The 14,896-nt window shown below is 42.0% G+C and overlaps 1 protein-coding gene across 1 annotated transcript in view; it reads right to left on the bottom strand.

Annotated features, from left to right (window-relative positions):
- Positions 1-3,508: 3,508 nt before the first annotated feature.
- PTGER3 (prostaglandin E receptor 3) overlaps positions 3,509-14,896 on the bottom strand; it is a 69,693-nt gene continuing 58,305 nt past the window's right edge. Inside the window, exon 2 of the mRNA XM_082265939.1 lies at positions 3,509-3,825. Coding sequence (XP_082122065.1) covers positions 3,541-3,825 — 285 coding nt within the window. The 3' untranslated portion in view covers positions 3,509-3,540. The remainder of the gene's footprint in view (positions 3,826-14,896) is intronic.

Below are 14,896 nucleotides of genomic sequence, written 5' to 3'. Positions count from 1 at the left end.
TAGTGTCCTTAAAGCCCAGATCCAAACTATTTTAATTGAAGAGACAAGAACTCACTGCTCAAGGTGGTGTAATTGCCTGATGACTCACACCGATGCATGCCCCGGCTCTCCTCCGTGAAAACTTGATAAAGGAAAAGGAATTGGTAGCACTCCAGGTTGAGTCAAAATCCAGATTTATTGACTGGACATCCAAATATGACAATCGTGACAAGGTACACCTTGTCACGATTGTCATATTTGGATGTCCAGTCAATAAATCTGGATTTTGACTCAACCTGGAGTGCTGCCAATTCCTTTTCCTTTATCCAAACTATTTTAGTTTTGGATAGACTGGGGGAGAGTTACAATTTATGTCAGGCTTTTATTTCTTAGTACATAAAAATGAGTAGAGTGCCACGCCAATCGTTAAAAAAGTCAACATTTTTTTCTTATTAGATAATCAGTGGGATAACATTCAACTTGTTTTGGAGGTTCAGAAACTTCCCCTTGATCAGAGCTACAACACAAACCCTGAAGAAGGAGCAGTGTTTAAATCCCAGGAATGTATTGGCTCTCATCCCCCTGAATAACTAAAAAAAATGTTTTCCTCTTTGACCATTAATGCGGCGCTCTTAATGCTTCTCGTGTGTTTGGACTTCTCTGCAGACCCCTCTCCCCTTGGGGTGCTCTGGTTCATGTGAGTAGCCTAACCAAAGTGACTCAGCTTGATCAATGAGGTCTTTTAAATCACTAGAGATCTGGCACCTGCTATGCATGTACCCCATGGTTTTTATTCATGTCTGTGACCCTGTTAACCTATTGGGGAGGATTTTCCCTAATTTCCATTTCCTGTGACACCCGTACAATGGGGAAGGGGCTTAAGGCACCGAAAGCAATAAAAACAATATTACAATATCAGAAACTCTAAAGTTTTCTCATTCTACAAAATTAGTTTGTGTTTGTTTCCCTGTTCAAGAGATGTCCAAGGGGAGGAAATTTCCTCATTTTGGACAAAGTTGACCATACAAAAAACAATATTCTATCACTTTAATGCACTATTGGAAACAAATAAAACATTTTGACTGGAGTTGGGCTTTAAGGCTCCATTCACAATACCGCGACTTGTCAGGCGACTTGTCAGCCTAAGAAGTCGCGGTCCCTCGCGGTCCATTGACTGGTACAGGACCCGTTCTAATAGGAGCGACACAAGTCGCTCCGACTTAGAAAAAGGGTCCTGTGAGGGGGGGCCTCTGAGCGACTTGCATAGACAATCATTATATGAAGTCCGTGCAAGTCGCGCCGAAGTCGCGGTGCAGGGGACTTCACAGGTCGCCCCCGAAGTCATGCAGAAGTCGTGCCGCTTCAGTGTGAATGTGGTCTAAGAGTGTTGGATGATCCAAAACAGAAGTGTAAATATTTGGTGGATTGATCTCATACAGGCTCAGACCACCAAAAAAAATAGTCAGAGGCCGGAAAGCTGAATCATCCATTGGTTTGTTACTTGGGATGTTTTAGTATCTGTGCATGACCCCAGATGCCAGCAGCTGTCAGAGGGTACTGCCCTTTAAAGTCAAAGAACAACTTATGACTTAACCCCAAACCTGCCATAAATGTTACAATCAATCTATTCTGTTTATATTCTATTCTGTAGGCCCTTGAACTACAAAGTTGTTAGTGTATCTTCAGAAGATTGAACAATCATATTATAACATGTGGGGCCAATTTAAACCCAAATATTATCCTAAATCCAGGCTAGCCAGATACAAGAACATTTTGGTATTTTCAGTTGACTTTTAGTCTTGGAGGTTTTCTGGTTTCAACTAACCAGGTTCTAAAAAGTGAAGTGCAAGTCAAGTGGCATTGAGGTAATTTTGATCCATGTCCATCCGAATTTTGAACATCTACTATAGCTTTTCTCAACCTTTTTTTTTTTTTACCCCTGGAGAACACTTAAATTATTTTCAGATCTTGAGGAACCTCTTCTAAAACCACTGGGAAGAATGCTTCTTACATTGGGGGTCAATGGGAAAAATATTCCTTACATTGGGGGTCAATGGGAGGAATGCTCCTTACATTGGGGGTCAATGGGAGGAATGCTCCTTACATTGGGGGTCAATGGGAGGAATGCTTCTTACATTGGGGGTCAGTGGGCAGAATGCTCCTTACATTGGGGGTCAGTGGGCAGAATGCTCCTTACATTGGGGGTCAATGGGAGGAATGCTTCTTACATTGGGGGTCAGTGGGCAGAATGCTCCTTACATTGGGGGTCAGTGGGCAGAATTCCACCAATGGAATTTCAGCATTCCATTGGTGGTAAATAGGAAGAATTTCAGCATTCCATTGGTGGTCAATGGGAAGAATGCCAGAGTAACATTGGGGGTCAATGGGAGGAATGCTCCTTACATTGGGGGTCAATGGGCAGAATGCTCCTTACATATTGGGGGTCAGTGGGCAGAATGCTCCTTACATTGGGGGTCAGTGGGCAGAATGCTCCTTACATTGGGGGTCAGTGGGCAGAATGCTCCTTACATTGGCAGTCAGTGGTAAAAATGATGGCCTTACATTGGCAGTCAATGAGAAGAATGCTGGCCTTCCATTTGTGGTCAATAGGAAGAATTTCAGCCTTCCAGTGGTGGTCAATGGGAAGAATGCCAGCCTTACATTGGTGGACAGTGGGAAGATTGCTCCCTACATTGGGGCCCCCTTATATTGGGGGCTAGAACACCACTCTTTCAGACAGCTAAAGATCGTTGGTGGCATATCACTTTGCGAAGTGGCATTGGGCTCAGAATAATGCATGCACCATCAGATGGTAGGTCAATCAGCCACAACTCAAGGGACCCTTAGCAACTTCTGGGGGAACCCAAGGGTTCCACAGTCCCCTGGTTGGGAATAGCAATTGTGAAAGCAGACTGAATGCCACCAAACTGTCACGATTGTATAACCAGCACAAATGCTAATATACACTTTCACATTCAAGTTAGAAGCAAGACAAACATTGAAAATAGCTTGCATTTAAAATCAGCCTGAGATTAGTTTGAGACATGTTTGAGTTGCATTAACATTTGCATAAGTATAGGAATAATAGCAAAGCAATGCATTGCAAAAGGAACAATAAACAAAAATGTGTACTGCTCTATAACATGCAATTCGAAATTGAAACACTGCATTCCACATCCTTCAAAGACCGATATGAGAAGCAAATGCTAATTTGCCCGAGCACTGAATGAAACTGATCCACGCTGGTGGTGAGTAGAGCTGGTGGCATGTGGAAACTAAGTGCAGCATCAAGACAGGTGGCCCTAGGTGGGTGAAGTTGTTGGGTGGGCTGCAGCAGTTGGGTGGAGTTGTGGAATCTGATGTTGAAGTCTCACTTCTGAAGTTCCTTGCTCTGCAAGCGTGGGACCTGATTGCAATGACAAAGCTCTTGGTTCCCAGATCCTCCCATAAATGCACTTAATGGCCGATTCATCCTGCCAACCTCAATCTGCAATCTGTTTGGGGTGGATTTACCCTTTAAATATTTTTTCCTTTTCAGCATGCAAGGTCTTCATAAATGTGTCAGCCTTCTGGTTTTTTCACATCTGTATTTAATATGATTGGATGATCTTTGTGGGCATCAGTGGAGCAATTTGACACGGCATTCGCTACTTGACAAAACTTTCTAAGCAGAATTTGCCGGAGCAAGAGGTAAACCCAAGGGTCAAGTATTTGGTTGAGGGAGGCCAGGCGGATGGCCGTCAAAAAGAAGTTACAGTCTTTTTGCACTCCTGGGCTTTGCATCGCCAAAGGTGGCCTGCAATTTTCAACTGAGGTATGATTGAAGATCATTTTTAGCATAATCACCTGTAAAGAGAAGAAAAATATATTGTATTATTTTTTTTTTTGGCAATAAAGACAATTTAAAATTTAAAGTAGTCCAATTTTGCATATATATATATATATCTTGGAACTGTAGACTCAACTTTATCTAAATTTGGTAGAGTGAAGAGAGCACAAGACGTTGGTTGAAATTTGACTTCAATTTTTATTTGTCATTAAAATAAATATATTCATAGTCAATGTGTTTGAGGGCTTTAACCTCCCTGGCGGTATGATTCTGTCAGGAATTCTGTACCAAAAGCGGTACAATTTTTTTAATGGAAATTTGGTGTTATTTATTATAGGCCTACAATTCTTAGTAATTACTGACTTAAACCTGACCAAAACAAGACTCTAGTAGACATCCCAGATGTGATAAATTTGAAACACAAACGCATGAATTATAATCGAATCAATAATATAATTTTATTATATAATATATTATATATATGTGTGTATATATATATATGTATTATACGCATGAATTATATTTGCCAAGCGTTCCAATTTGAAATGTATCAATGTCATTTCCGTTGCAAAGCTAAAGTTTGTATTTGACAATTCTTGCAATAAAGCTTTTTATTGGAAAAAAAAAAGAATTATAATCGAATCAATAATATATATATATATATATATATATATATATATATATATATATATATATATATATATATATATATATATATATATATATATATATATATGTGTGTGTGTGCGCGCATATATATATATATATATATATATATATATGCATATAATATATATAATATAAAATGTGTTATGTGTTTGTGTTTTGTGCAACGTTTTTTTTTTTTTAAATTTCCCTCCCTAGTTCCGCTCCCATGTAGCATTGCTGCTGCAGGGAACGGAACTAGGAAGTCATCAGACCGACGGAGAGCGGTGGGGATCTCGGCTGGCGGTCACAGCAATGAGAGATCATCGCTGGATCGCCTGCACATCTACCCCGAGCGTGACTCGGGGATACCGATCCTGCACTGAAAAATCCACCCCGAGTCACGCTCGGGGTTACCGCCAGGGAGGTTAACTTATCCTTCCTCGGGGCTTGTGCAGGTGAGAGATGGAAGAAAGCTGGACTGACAGAGGGTGTCCTAGAATAGATTTCTCTGGCATGTATTAAGGGTCTGCTCTGGTTACCAGTCCAACATATGGAATGAAAAGGCATAAAGCATTTTGTATACCTACAGTGCCTTGCAAAAGTATTTCGGCCCCCTTGAACTTTGCGACCTTTTGCCACATTTCAGGCTGTAATTTTTTTTGAAGAATCAACAACAAGTGGGACACAAATCATGAAGTGGAACAAAATTTATTGGATATTTCAAACTTTGTTAACAAATAAAAAACTGAAAAATTGGGCGTGCAAAATTATTCAGCCCCTTTACTTTCAGTGCAGCAAACTCTCTCCAGAAGTTCAGTGAGGATCTTTGAATGATCCAATGTTGACCTAAATGACTAATGATGATAAATAGAATCCACATGTGTGTAATCAAGGCTCTGTATAAATGCACCTGCACTGTGATAGTCTCAGAGGTTCGTTTAAAGTGCAGAGAGCATCATGAAGAACAAGGAATACACCAGGCAGGTCCGAGATACTGTTGTAGAGAAGTTTAAAGCCAGATTTGGATACAAAAAGATTTCCCAAGCTTTAAACATCCCAAGGAGCACTGTGCAAGCGATAATATTGAAATGGAAGGAGTATCAGACCACTGCAAATCTACGAAGACCCGGCCGTCCCTCTAAACTTTCAGCTCATACAAGGAGAAGACTGATCAGAGATGCAGCCAAGAGGCCCATGATCACTCTGGATGAACTGCAGAGATCTACAGCTGAGGTGGGAGACTCTGTCCATAGGACAACAATCAGTCGTATACTGCACAAATCTGGCCTTTATGGAAGAGTGGCAAGAAGAAAGAAATTTCTTAAAGATATCCATAAAAAGTGTCATTTAAAGTTTGCCACAAGCCACCTGGGAGACACACCAAACATGTGGAAGAAGGTGCTCTGGTCAGATGAAACCAAAATCAAACTTTTTGGCAACAATGCAAAACGTTATGTTTGGCGTAAAAGCAACACAGCTCATCACCCTGAACACACCATCCCCACTGTCAAACATGGTGGTGGCAGCATCATGGTTTGGGCCTGCTTTTCTTCAGCAGGGACAGGGAAGATGGTTAAAATTGATGGGAAGATGGATGGAGCCAAATATAGGTCCATTCTGGAAGATGGAGTCTGCAAAAGACCTGAGACTGGGACGGAGATTTGTCTTCCAACAAGACAATGATCCAAAACATAAACCAAAATCTACAAGGGAATAGTTCACAAATAAACATATCCAGGTGTTAGAATGGCCAAGTCAAAGTCCAGACCTGAATCCAATCGAGAATCTGTGGAAAGAACTGAAAACTGCTATTCACAAACGCTCTCCATCCAACCTCACTGAGCTCGAGCTGTTTTGCAAGGAGGAATGGGCAAAAATTTCAGTCTCTCGATGTGCAAAACTGATAGAGACATACCCCAAGCGACTTACAGCTGTAATCGCAGCAAAAGGTGGCGCTACAAAGTATTAACTTAAGGGGGCTGAATAATTTTGCACGCCCAATTTTTCAGTTTTTTTATTTGTTAAAAAAGTTTGAAATATCCAATAAATTTTGTTCCACTTCATGATTGTTGATTCTTCACAAAAAAATAAGTTTTATCTCTTTATGTTTGAAGTCTGAAATGTGGCAAAAGGTCGCAAAGTTACTTTCGCAAGGCACTGTAGCTGCCTTCTGTATGCACAGATACACCTACAGTTCCTTCATAGCAATATGCAAAAGCAGATGTAAACATGAACTGAAAAATTTAGTTTGCATTTTTTATTATAAACACTTGCCACATGTCTTTGTTGTAACAAACTGTTTTCACCATTTTGTATGCATTTTGCATCTCACCACTGGAGCTCTCCAGAAACTACCTCATTACTTTTTTGTCTGCATGTATTCCAGAGATTTCTGCACCGCATTATCTGGACTAACTTGATGACATTGACAACTGAAGATCAAGTGTAGCATTTGTTCTTAGCAGTTTTTGTGAGAGAGAACGGAGTGCCCTCTATAGCAAAGGGGGCTCTGTCAAGTATCCGGCCTGATGTAATAAGGTGGGAATGGTGGAAGTGGTAGGAGGGCATTTTTTTTCCCCCTGGGTTGATTCTGGCCTGGTGCACCAGGCTTGTCTACGGTTAAAGACAAGGCTCTCCATAAGAGTCCTAAGTTCTAATACCTTCTGGTAGGGATGGTGCTGTGCTGACCTGGCAAGGTGCCTGGCTGAGAGAAGTCCGCAGTGTACGTGCCCCTGGAGTAACATGGTCGAAGAGCTTACTATAAGATTGTTGGCACCAAGGTCACGACACCACTGCACGCTCATTTCTCACCTGCCTTCAGGCCCGGGCCCTTTGGCTACGACCGGAGGAATTTTTTATTCTGGCTCAAAGGCCTGCCATTATCTAGCGCATTAGAACTTTTGAAGCATTAACAGTATCCACTTCCCCCACCCCATTTTTATTTGTAGTTAGTCACTTACTTGAAGCTTTTTGCATAGTATGCATGTATGTATGCACTTTACTCACTCCTGATTGGTAGGATGAAGATCTGTGGACTTGCCCTAAATGTCATGGGGAGGAGGGTACGTGGTCTTTTGGTCAGGTTCTCCTCCTTCAATGGGGTCTCCCTTTGGGGGAGCCCCACCTAGTACTTGGCTTCACTTTAGCAGACCTCTTGAAGAAAGAGGTCCGCCTGGTTCAGACCAGTTGGGCCATGAGTACCCCAGTCCCTGTCAGGAGGCTTTCGCCCTAGGGGATCAGGGCCAGGGTCATTTCTATTTGGGGGAGGACCATATGTACACCCTGTGCACTTTTATTGTGTGCTTCACTTTTGTGTGCTCACCTAATTGTGCACCTAGTGCTAAATTTTGTGAGTGTGTTACACTACAAAAAAGATGCCTGCACAAAGTGGCCACTTGTCTCTATAAGGAACCTGTGTGACAGGGTGACGACACAGGAGAGAAATTGGGGCACAGAGACATTGTTACTCTATAACAGGAGGTCCCCAAACAAAGGCCATCAGCGAGGTCACAGGTATTTTTTTAAAAACTGTAAATTTAAAAATGGAAAACTTTTTAAATAACATTAACATGCTAGTAGATGAAATTTTAGTTACTAGTTTTACATAAACTTGAATATTTACTACTTATCCTAAGCCATACTTCAAGAGCTGGGACAAATATGAAATAGAAGAAGTTCACATATTAGATATTTGTTGCTCCACTGAGAGCGGCACAGTCAGGGTTAAGTTTTACCATAATACTGAATTGTACAGAATTACTCTGCTCAGCTCTCTGACAGTGTCAAATGTTGGTGACTCATTAGTGAAGTCAGAATCAGGATGACAGTTTTAAAAAGTCATCAGTACTTATATTTCCATCCTTGCAAGTTGATCTAAAGCTAAAATTATGGGTATAAATAATTTATATATATATACATATATATATATATATCACAGTTTGTCAAAAATATGTAGGCCCTTTTCACATATGGGTGATGTGACAGCAATAAAATGATTGTAAAAAAAAAAAAAAAAAAAAAAGATGATTTAATTAAAAAAAAAAAACAACAATAAATTAAACATACAACCCCAATTCCAAAAAAGTTGGGACACTGTACAAATTGTGAGTATAAAAGGAATGGATTAATTTACAAATCTCATAAACTCATATTTTATTCACAATATAATATAAATAACATATCAAATGTTGAAAGTGAGACATTTTGAAATGTTATGCCAAATATTGGCTCATTTTGGATTTCATGAGAGCTACACATTCCAAAAAATTTGGGACAGGTAGCAATAAGAGGCCGGAAAAGGTAAATGTACATATAAGGAAGAGCTGGAGGACCAATTTGCAACTTATTAGGTCGATTGGCAACATAAAAGAGTGGCAGTGTCCCTCAGACTTCAAGATGGGCAGAGGATCACCAATTCCCCCAATGCTGCAGCGAGAAATAGTGGAGCAATATCAGAAAGGAGTTTCTCACAGAAAAATTGCAAAGAGTTTGAAGTTCTCATCATTTACAGTGCATAATATCATCCAAAGATTCAGAGAATCTGGAACAATCTCTGTGTGTAAGGGTCAAGGCCGGAAAACCATACTGGATGGCGGTGAACTTAGGGCCCTTAGACGGCACTGCATCACATACAGGAATGTTACTGTAATGGAAATCACAACATGGGCTCAGGAATACTTCCAGAAAACATTTTCGGTGAACACAATCCACCGTGCCATTCACCGTTGCCAGTTAAAACTCTATAGGCCAAAAAAGAAGCCAAATCTAAACATGATCCAGAAGCGCAGGCGTTTTCTCTGGGCCAAGGCTCATTTAAAATGGTCTGTGGCAAAGTGGAAAACTCTTCTGTGGTCAGACGAATCAAAATTTGAAGTTCTTTTTGGTTAAACTGGGACGCCATGTCAGCCGGACAAAAGAGGACAAGGACAACCCTAGTTGTTCTCAGCGCTCAGTTCAGAAGCCTGCATCTCTGATGGTATGGGGTTGCATGAGTGTGTGTGGAATGGGCAGCTCACACATCTGGAAAGGCACCATCAATGCTGAAAGGTATATCCAAGTTCTAGAACAACATATGATCCCATCCAGACTTCGTCTCTTCCAGGGAAGACCTTGCATTTTCCAACATGACAATGCCAGACCACATACTGCATCAATTACAACATCATGGCTGCGTAGAAGAAGGATCCGGTGCTGAAATGGCCAGCCTGCAGTCCAGATCTTTCACCCATAGAAAACATTTGGCGCATCATAAAGAGGAAGATGTGACAGAGAAGACCTAAGACAGTTGAGCAACTAGAAGCCTGTATTAGACAAGAATGGAACAACATTCCTATTCCTAAACTTGAGCAACTTGTCTCCTCAGTCCCCAGACATTTGCAGACTGTTATAAAAAGAAGAGGAGAGGCCACACAGTGGTAAACATGGCCTTGTCCCAACTTTTTTGAGATGTGTTGATGCCATGAAATTTAAAATCAATTTATTTTTTCCTTAAAATGATACATTTTCTCAGTTTAAACTTTTGATATGTTAATCACTCCAGCCCGTGCCACCATATCCCCCCCCCCCCCCCCTGTGCCAGTTTACTTACCTTGCTCTGCAGGACTGACAGCCAGCGACTTCCCCCTCAGTCTCCATGTTCCCTCTTGGCGGCCGTCTCCTCCATCCTTCTTGGCCAATAGGATGCTTTCTCTTCAGCCAATCGGGAAACAGGTCTCAGGACCCGCTTCCTGATTGGCCGGGAGGAGAATCACTGTGGCAATAGTGAATATTCATTCGCTATTGTCACACAACTGTGTGGTGCTCTGCACCCCAAGCCCACCCTTTCGGAAGCCTATTAGAGCCTCTGGCTCTAATCACGTGCTTAAAAAAAAAAAAAAATTGGAATCCATGCGTCCCGCATGTAGATTAGGGAACGGACGCATGGATAGGGGGGGGCGGTGCCCCTGTGCCCCCAATGGACGGGCCGCCACTGGTTTATTTATTAATGCATGAAGATCAGAAGGGGAGTTATTTGCAACAATTGGATTGCATCTTTTATTATTTGAGATATATATATATTGTATATGTGTGTGTGTGTATCACACATACAGGCCTATATATAGTCACAAGCCCATAAAAATGATATAGACGGCCATTATATAAACACGTATGGGAAAGTGTTTCTGATCCCTCTCTTAGCCGGATACATTCTTGCAACTCAGACTTTCATCCCTGGTGATGGAATTCAATAATGGAATTCTAAAGAAGAGTCTGCAGATTTCTAACACAGACTTTATGTTTCCAATAAAAATATGTCAGAGTAAAATAATACACAACATGTTGCACCGCTTCATGCTCAATTGGCAGGGTCACTGCATATAATGAATTGCATTTATGTTCATGCTGCAGGCTAGAGGTGACCGTTTGTTGCGAGTTCAGAACACGCGCTCTCAGATTACAGCAATGTATCTTCTATAAAAAGCAGACCTTGTACTGAATCATACAAATAGAACACAACGCTCCGTTTTTCTATAAAACTCTAAAAGTGTTCAAAAAAAAAAAAACTAACATTTCCTGCTTAAACCATGATCACAATCAAAGTAATTTTTCTTAGAACCATGTTGGGGTTTTATTGCTCAGAATTAAAAGAACAAACTGACAGCTTATAAATAAAGTCAAATTATTTATTTGATTTATTTGTATTTTTGTATTTATTTGAGTACAGTAAAACCTTGGTTTGAGAGTAACTTGGTTTGAGAGCGCTTTGCAAGACAAGCAAATTTTTTAAATAAATTTTGACTTGATATACAAGCGATGTCTTGATATACAAGTAGCGTCATGTATAAAAAAGAAAAGAGGAGCCTCTAAAGTGTAGCAATATGGTTACATTTAATGAAGGTTCAATATTTAGCAACTCACATGGTTGATAATTAAAACAGGCACATCTAAGTATGCAGGCATCTGGGGTAAAGCTGTCCACATAGATCTTCTGCACAGCCATCTTCATCAGACCCTTCCACGCTGCACTCCACGAGTGATTTAAAGTCTCACTTTCAGATCACTCTACTGCAGGCTATTCTTCCCGGTCAGGATTGCAGACTGACAGTGGTGAGAGCCGGTGGATCAGAAGATGGTCTATGTGGACAGCTTTACCCCGGATGCCTGCATACTTAGATGTGCCTATTTTAATCATCAACCATGTGAGTTGCTAAATGTTGAACCTTCATTAAATGTAACCATATTGCTACACTTAGAGGCGCCTCTGATCTCTCTTATATGCTGTAGCTCTACTAGATTTTGCTTCTAATCCCCTTGGGAAGGCTGCATATTGTGGATGGACATTTTATGGTTACACAACCTATCACATTGCTATAATCTTTGTATATAGACTATAAACCGAAGGACTTGTGGAACGAATCATCTGAGTTTCCATTATTTCTTATGGGGAAATTCGCTTTGATATAAGAGTGCTTTGGATTACAAGCATGCTTCCGGAACGAATTATGCTCGCAATCCAAGGTTTTACTGTATTTATTTGTAGAGCTGCCCCCATGGGGGTTGCTGAATGCAGTCTTCCCTGAGCCTCCCTCTGATTATCCTGCAGCCAGACACCTGAGTATTTTCACACTCTTCCGCTCGTTATCCAATGGCCAGTCTAGGGTGTTTGTTTTTTTTGTATTTATCCACTTGCTGACGCCTCCTGCATATTCACTGCAGCAGGAGGCAAAACGACGTCGCTCGCTTGAAGGCAGCTAGGGGGCGAGCGTGCACCCCGATCGTCAGCAAGGAAGCCGCTGCGGGTGTCAGGCGGCTGCTAGGGGGCGAGCGCACGCCGCTGCACTCCCGCCCCCGATCGTCAGCGGGGAAGCCGATGCGGGTGTCAGGCAGCTGCTAGTGGGCGAGCACACGCTGCTGCGCTCCCGCCCCCGATCATCAGCGGGGAATCCGATGCAGCGGGCAGGCGGCTCCGATTGCCACCTGACCCCCGCGATCGTTCCCCGCTGAGAGAGAAGGACGGTCGGCTGTTGTAAACACAGCCGACCGTCCTCCTCCCTGGGATGATCACATCCTTCTATATAGGATCACAGGTCTCTATAGTCATTTCACAAGCCCAACCCCCCCCCCCCCCCACAGTTAGAATCACTCCCCTAGGCTCACATTTAACCCCTTGATCACCAACAGGGTAAGCCCCTTCCCTGCCAATGCCCTTATTACAGTAACAGTGCATATTTTTAGCACTGATTACTGTAGTAATGTCACTGGACCCCCAAAAGTGTCAAAAATGTCAGTCAGGGGTCCGAACCGTCCGTCGCAATGTCGCAGTCCTGCAAAAAAATTGCAGATTGCTGACGTTACTAGCAAAAAAAAAAAAAAAAACACAATAAAAATGACATAAATCTTTCCAGTAGTTAGTAGACGCGATAACTTTTGCGTAAACCAATCAAAATACGCTTATTGCGATTTTTTGTTATCAAAAATATGTAGCAAAAAACAAATTGGCCTAAAATGTTAAAAAATTTAGATTTTTACCATTTTATTTTTTTTTTGAGAATGTTATATAGCCAAATGTGAAAATTATTCAAAATTGTCGCCATTTTTGTTTATAGCGTGAAAAATAAAAATCGTACAGGTAATCAAATACCACCAAAAGAAAGCTCTATTTGTGGGGGGAAAAAAAGAGGTAAACTTAGTTTGGGTACAGCATTGCACGACCTCGCAATTGTCAAAGTTATAATTATCTAATGCCGAATTCGCAAATTAGGGCCTGGTTATTAACCACTTGCCGACCGCCGCACGACTATCTACGTCGGCGGTCAGCCTCTCACAGGCAAACTAACGTAGGGCTACGTCGCTTGCTTGTGAGGGTCTAGGGAGCGAGCGCGCGCCCCCGGAGGCGATCGGCGGGGGAGAGGGAGAATGTCAGGCAGCTTGTGTAAACAAGCCACCTGTCATTCTCCTCGCTGTAAAGACACTGATCACATGGATCTACTATGTAGATCCGTTGATCAGTGTCCTTACAGCTCAAGCCACAGCCAATCACAGTAGAAAGCACACCCCTAGGGACACACACAGCCCCTCCCTCCCAAATAAAGTTAACCCCTTCACTACCAGTGTATTTTTACAGTAACAGTGCATATATATAACACTGATTACTGTAGAAATGTCACTGGTAACCACAAAAGTGTCAAAAATGTCAGTCAAGGGTCCGATCTGTCCGCCGCAATGTCGCAGTACCGCAAAAAAAAAAAATCGCAGATCGCCGCCATTACGCGTTAAAAAAAAAAAACAACAAAAATGACAAAAATCTTTCCCTTTGTTAGTAAACGCGATAACTTTTGCGCAAACCAATCAGAATACGCTTTTTGCGATTTTTTTTACCACACATAGGTAGCATAAAACAAATTGGCCGAAAATGTTAAAAAATTTTGATTTTTACATTTTTTTGGGGGGGAATTTCATATAAAAAAATGTGAAAAATATTGCTATTTTTGCAAAATTGACGCTCTTTTTTTGTTTCAAAAATTTTGATCAAAAAATCACACAGGTGATCAAATACCACCAAAAGAAAGCTCTGTTTGTGGGAAAAAAAGGACGCCAAATTCGTTTAGGTACAGCGTCGCACGACCGCGCAATTGTCCGTTAAAGTCACGCAGTGCCGAATCGCAAAATACCCCCTGGTCGGAATGGGGGTAAAATCTTCCGGGGTTTAAGTGGTTAAGGGGGCAAATCCTTTCGGTCTTAAAGTGGTTAATGGTAGAACTTGGATAGGAGAAGGGATTGGTGGGATACTCCAACTTTAACCACTTAACGACCAGCCACGTAGATCTACGTCGGCTGACTTTGATTGGTTATACCGGGATGATGCCTCTAGCTAGACGTGAGAATTACCTACCCCATGAGAATTACCTACCCTCGTCACTTCCGGGCAGAAACAGTTGAGCAGCGCAGCAGTGCGCATGTTCAGAGCTCCGGATACCTAATGGAAGAACAGAGGAGCATACTAGTGCGCATGCGCACTAGTATGAAACGATCACGGTGTACTGTGAAATAAACCTACCGACGCGGCGGTTACATAAAACAGCTGTGCAGAAATACGAGTCATCTCCGCTCCTGTGCCTGTCACTTCCCTGCTCTCGGCAAGTAAATATGAAATCGGCTCTAGGCTCCGTGATTTATGTATTCATACAGCCGCCGCCGCTTTTATATTTACTATCCGAGATGAGGGAAGTGACAGGCACAGGAGCGGAGATGACTCGTATTTCAGCACAGTTGTTTTAATGTAACCGCTGCATTACATACAGTGCCGAGCACCGGAAGTGACGAGGGGTAGGTTTTTCTCACGGGTAGGTAATTTTCACGGAACACCGGTACCGTTGTTTGAAGCCGACGGTCGGCTTTCCGTCAGTAACGATCAATGCAGTTCGGGAGCCGCTCGATCGTTACCGGGGGGGGCGGGAGGGG

This window comes from Pelophylax lessonae (assembly GCF_965119305.1).
Source record: "Pelophylax lessonae genome assembly, chromosome: 8".
NCBI lineage: Eukaryota > Metazoa > Chordata > Amphibia > Anura > Ranidae > Pelophylax > Pelophylax lessonae.
Note: the sequence above shows the minus strand (reverse complement) of the source record. Positions and strands in the feature narration are given on the sequence as shown.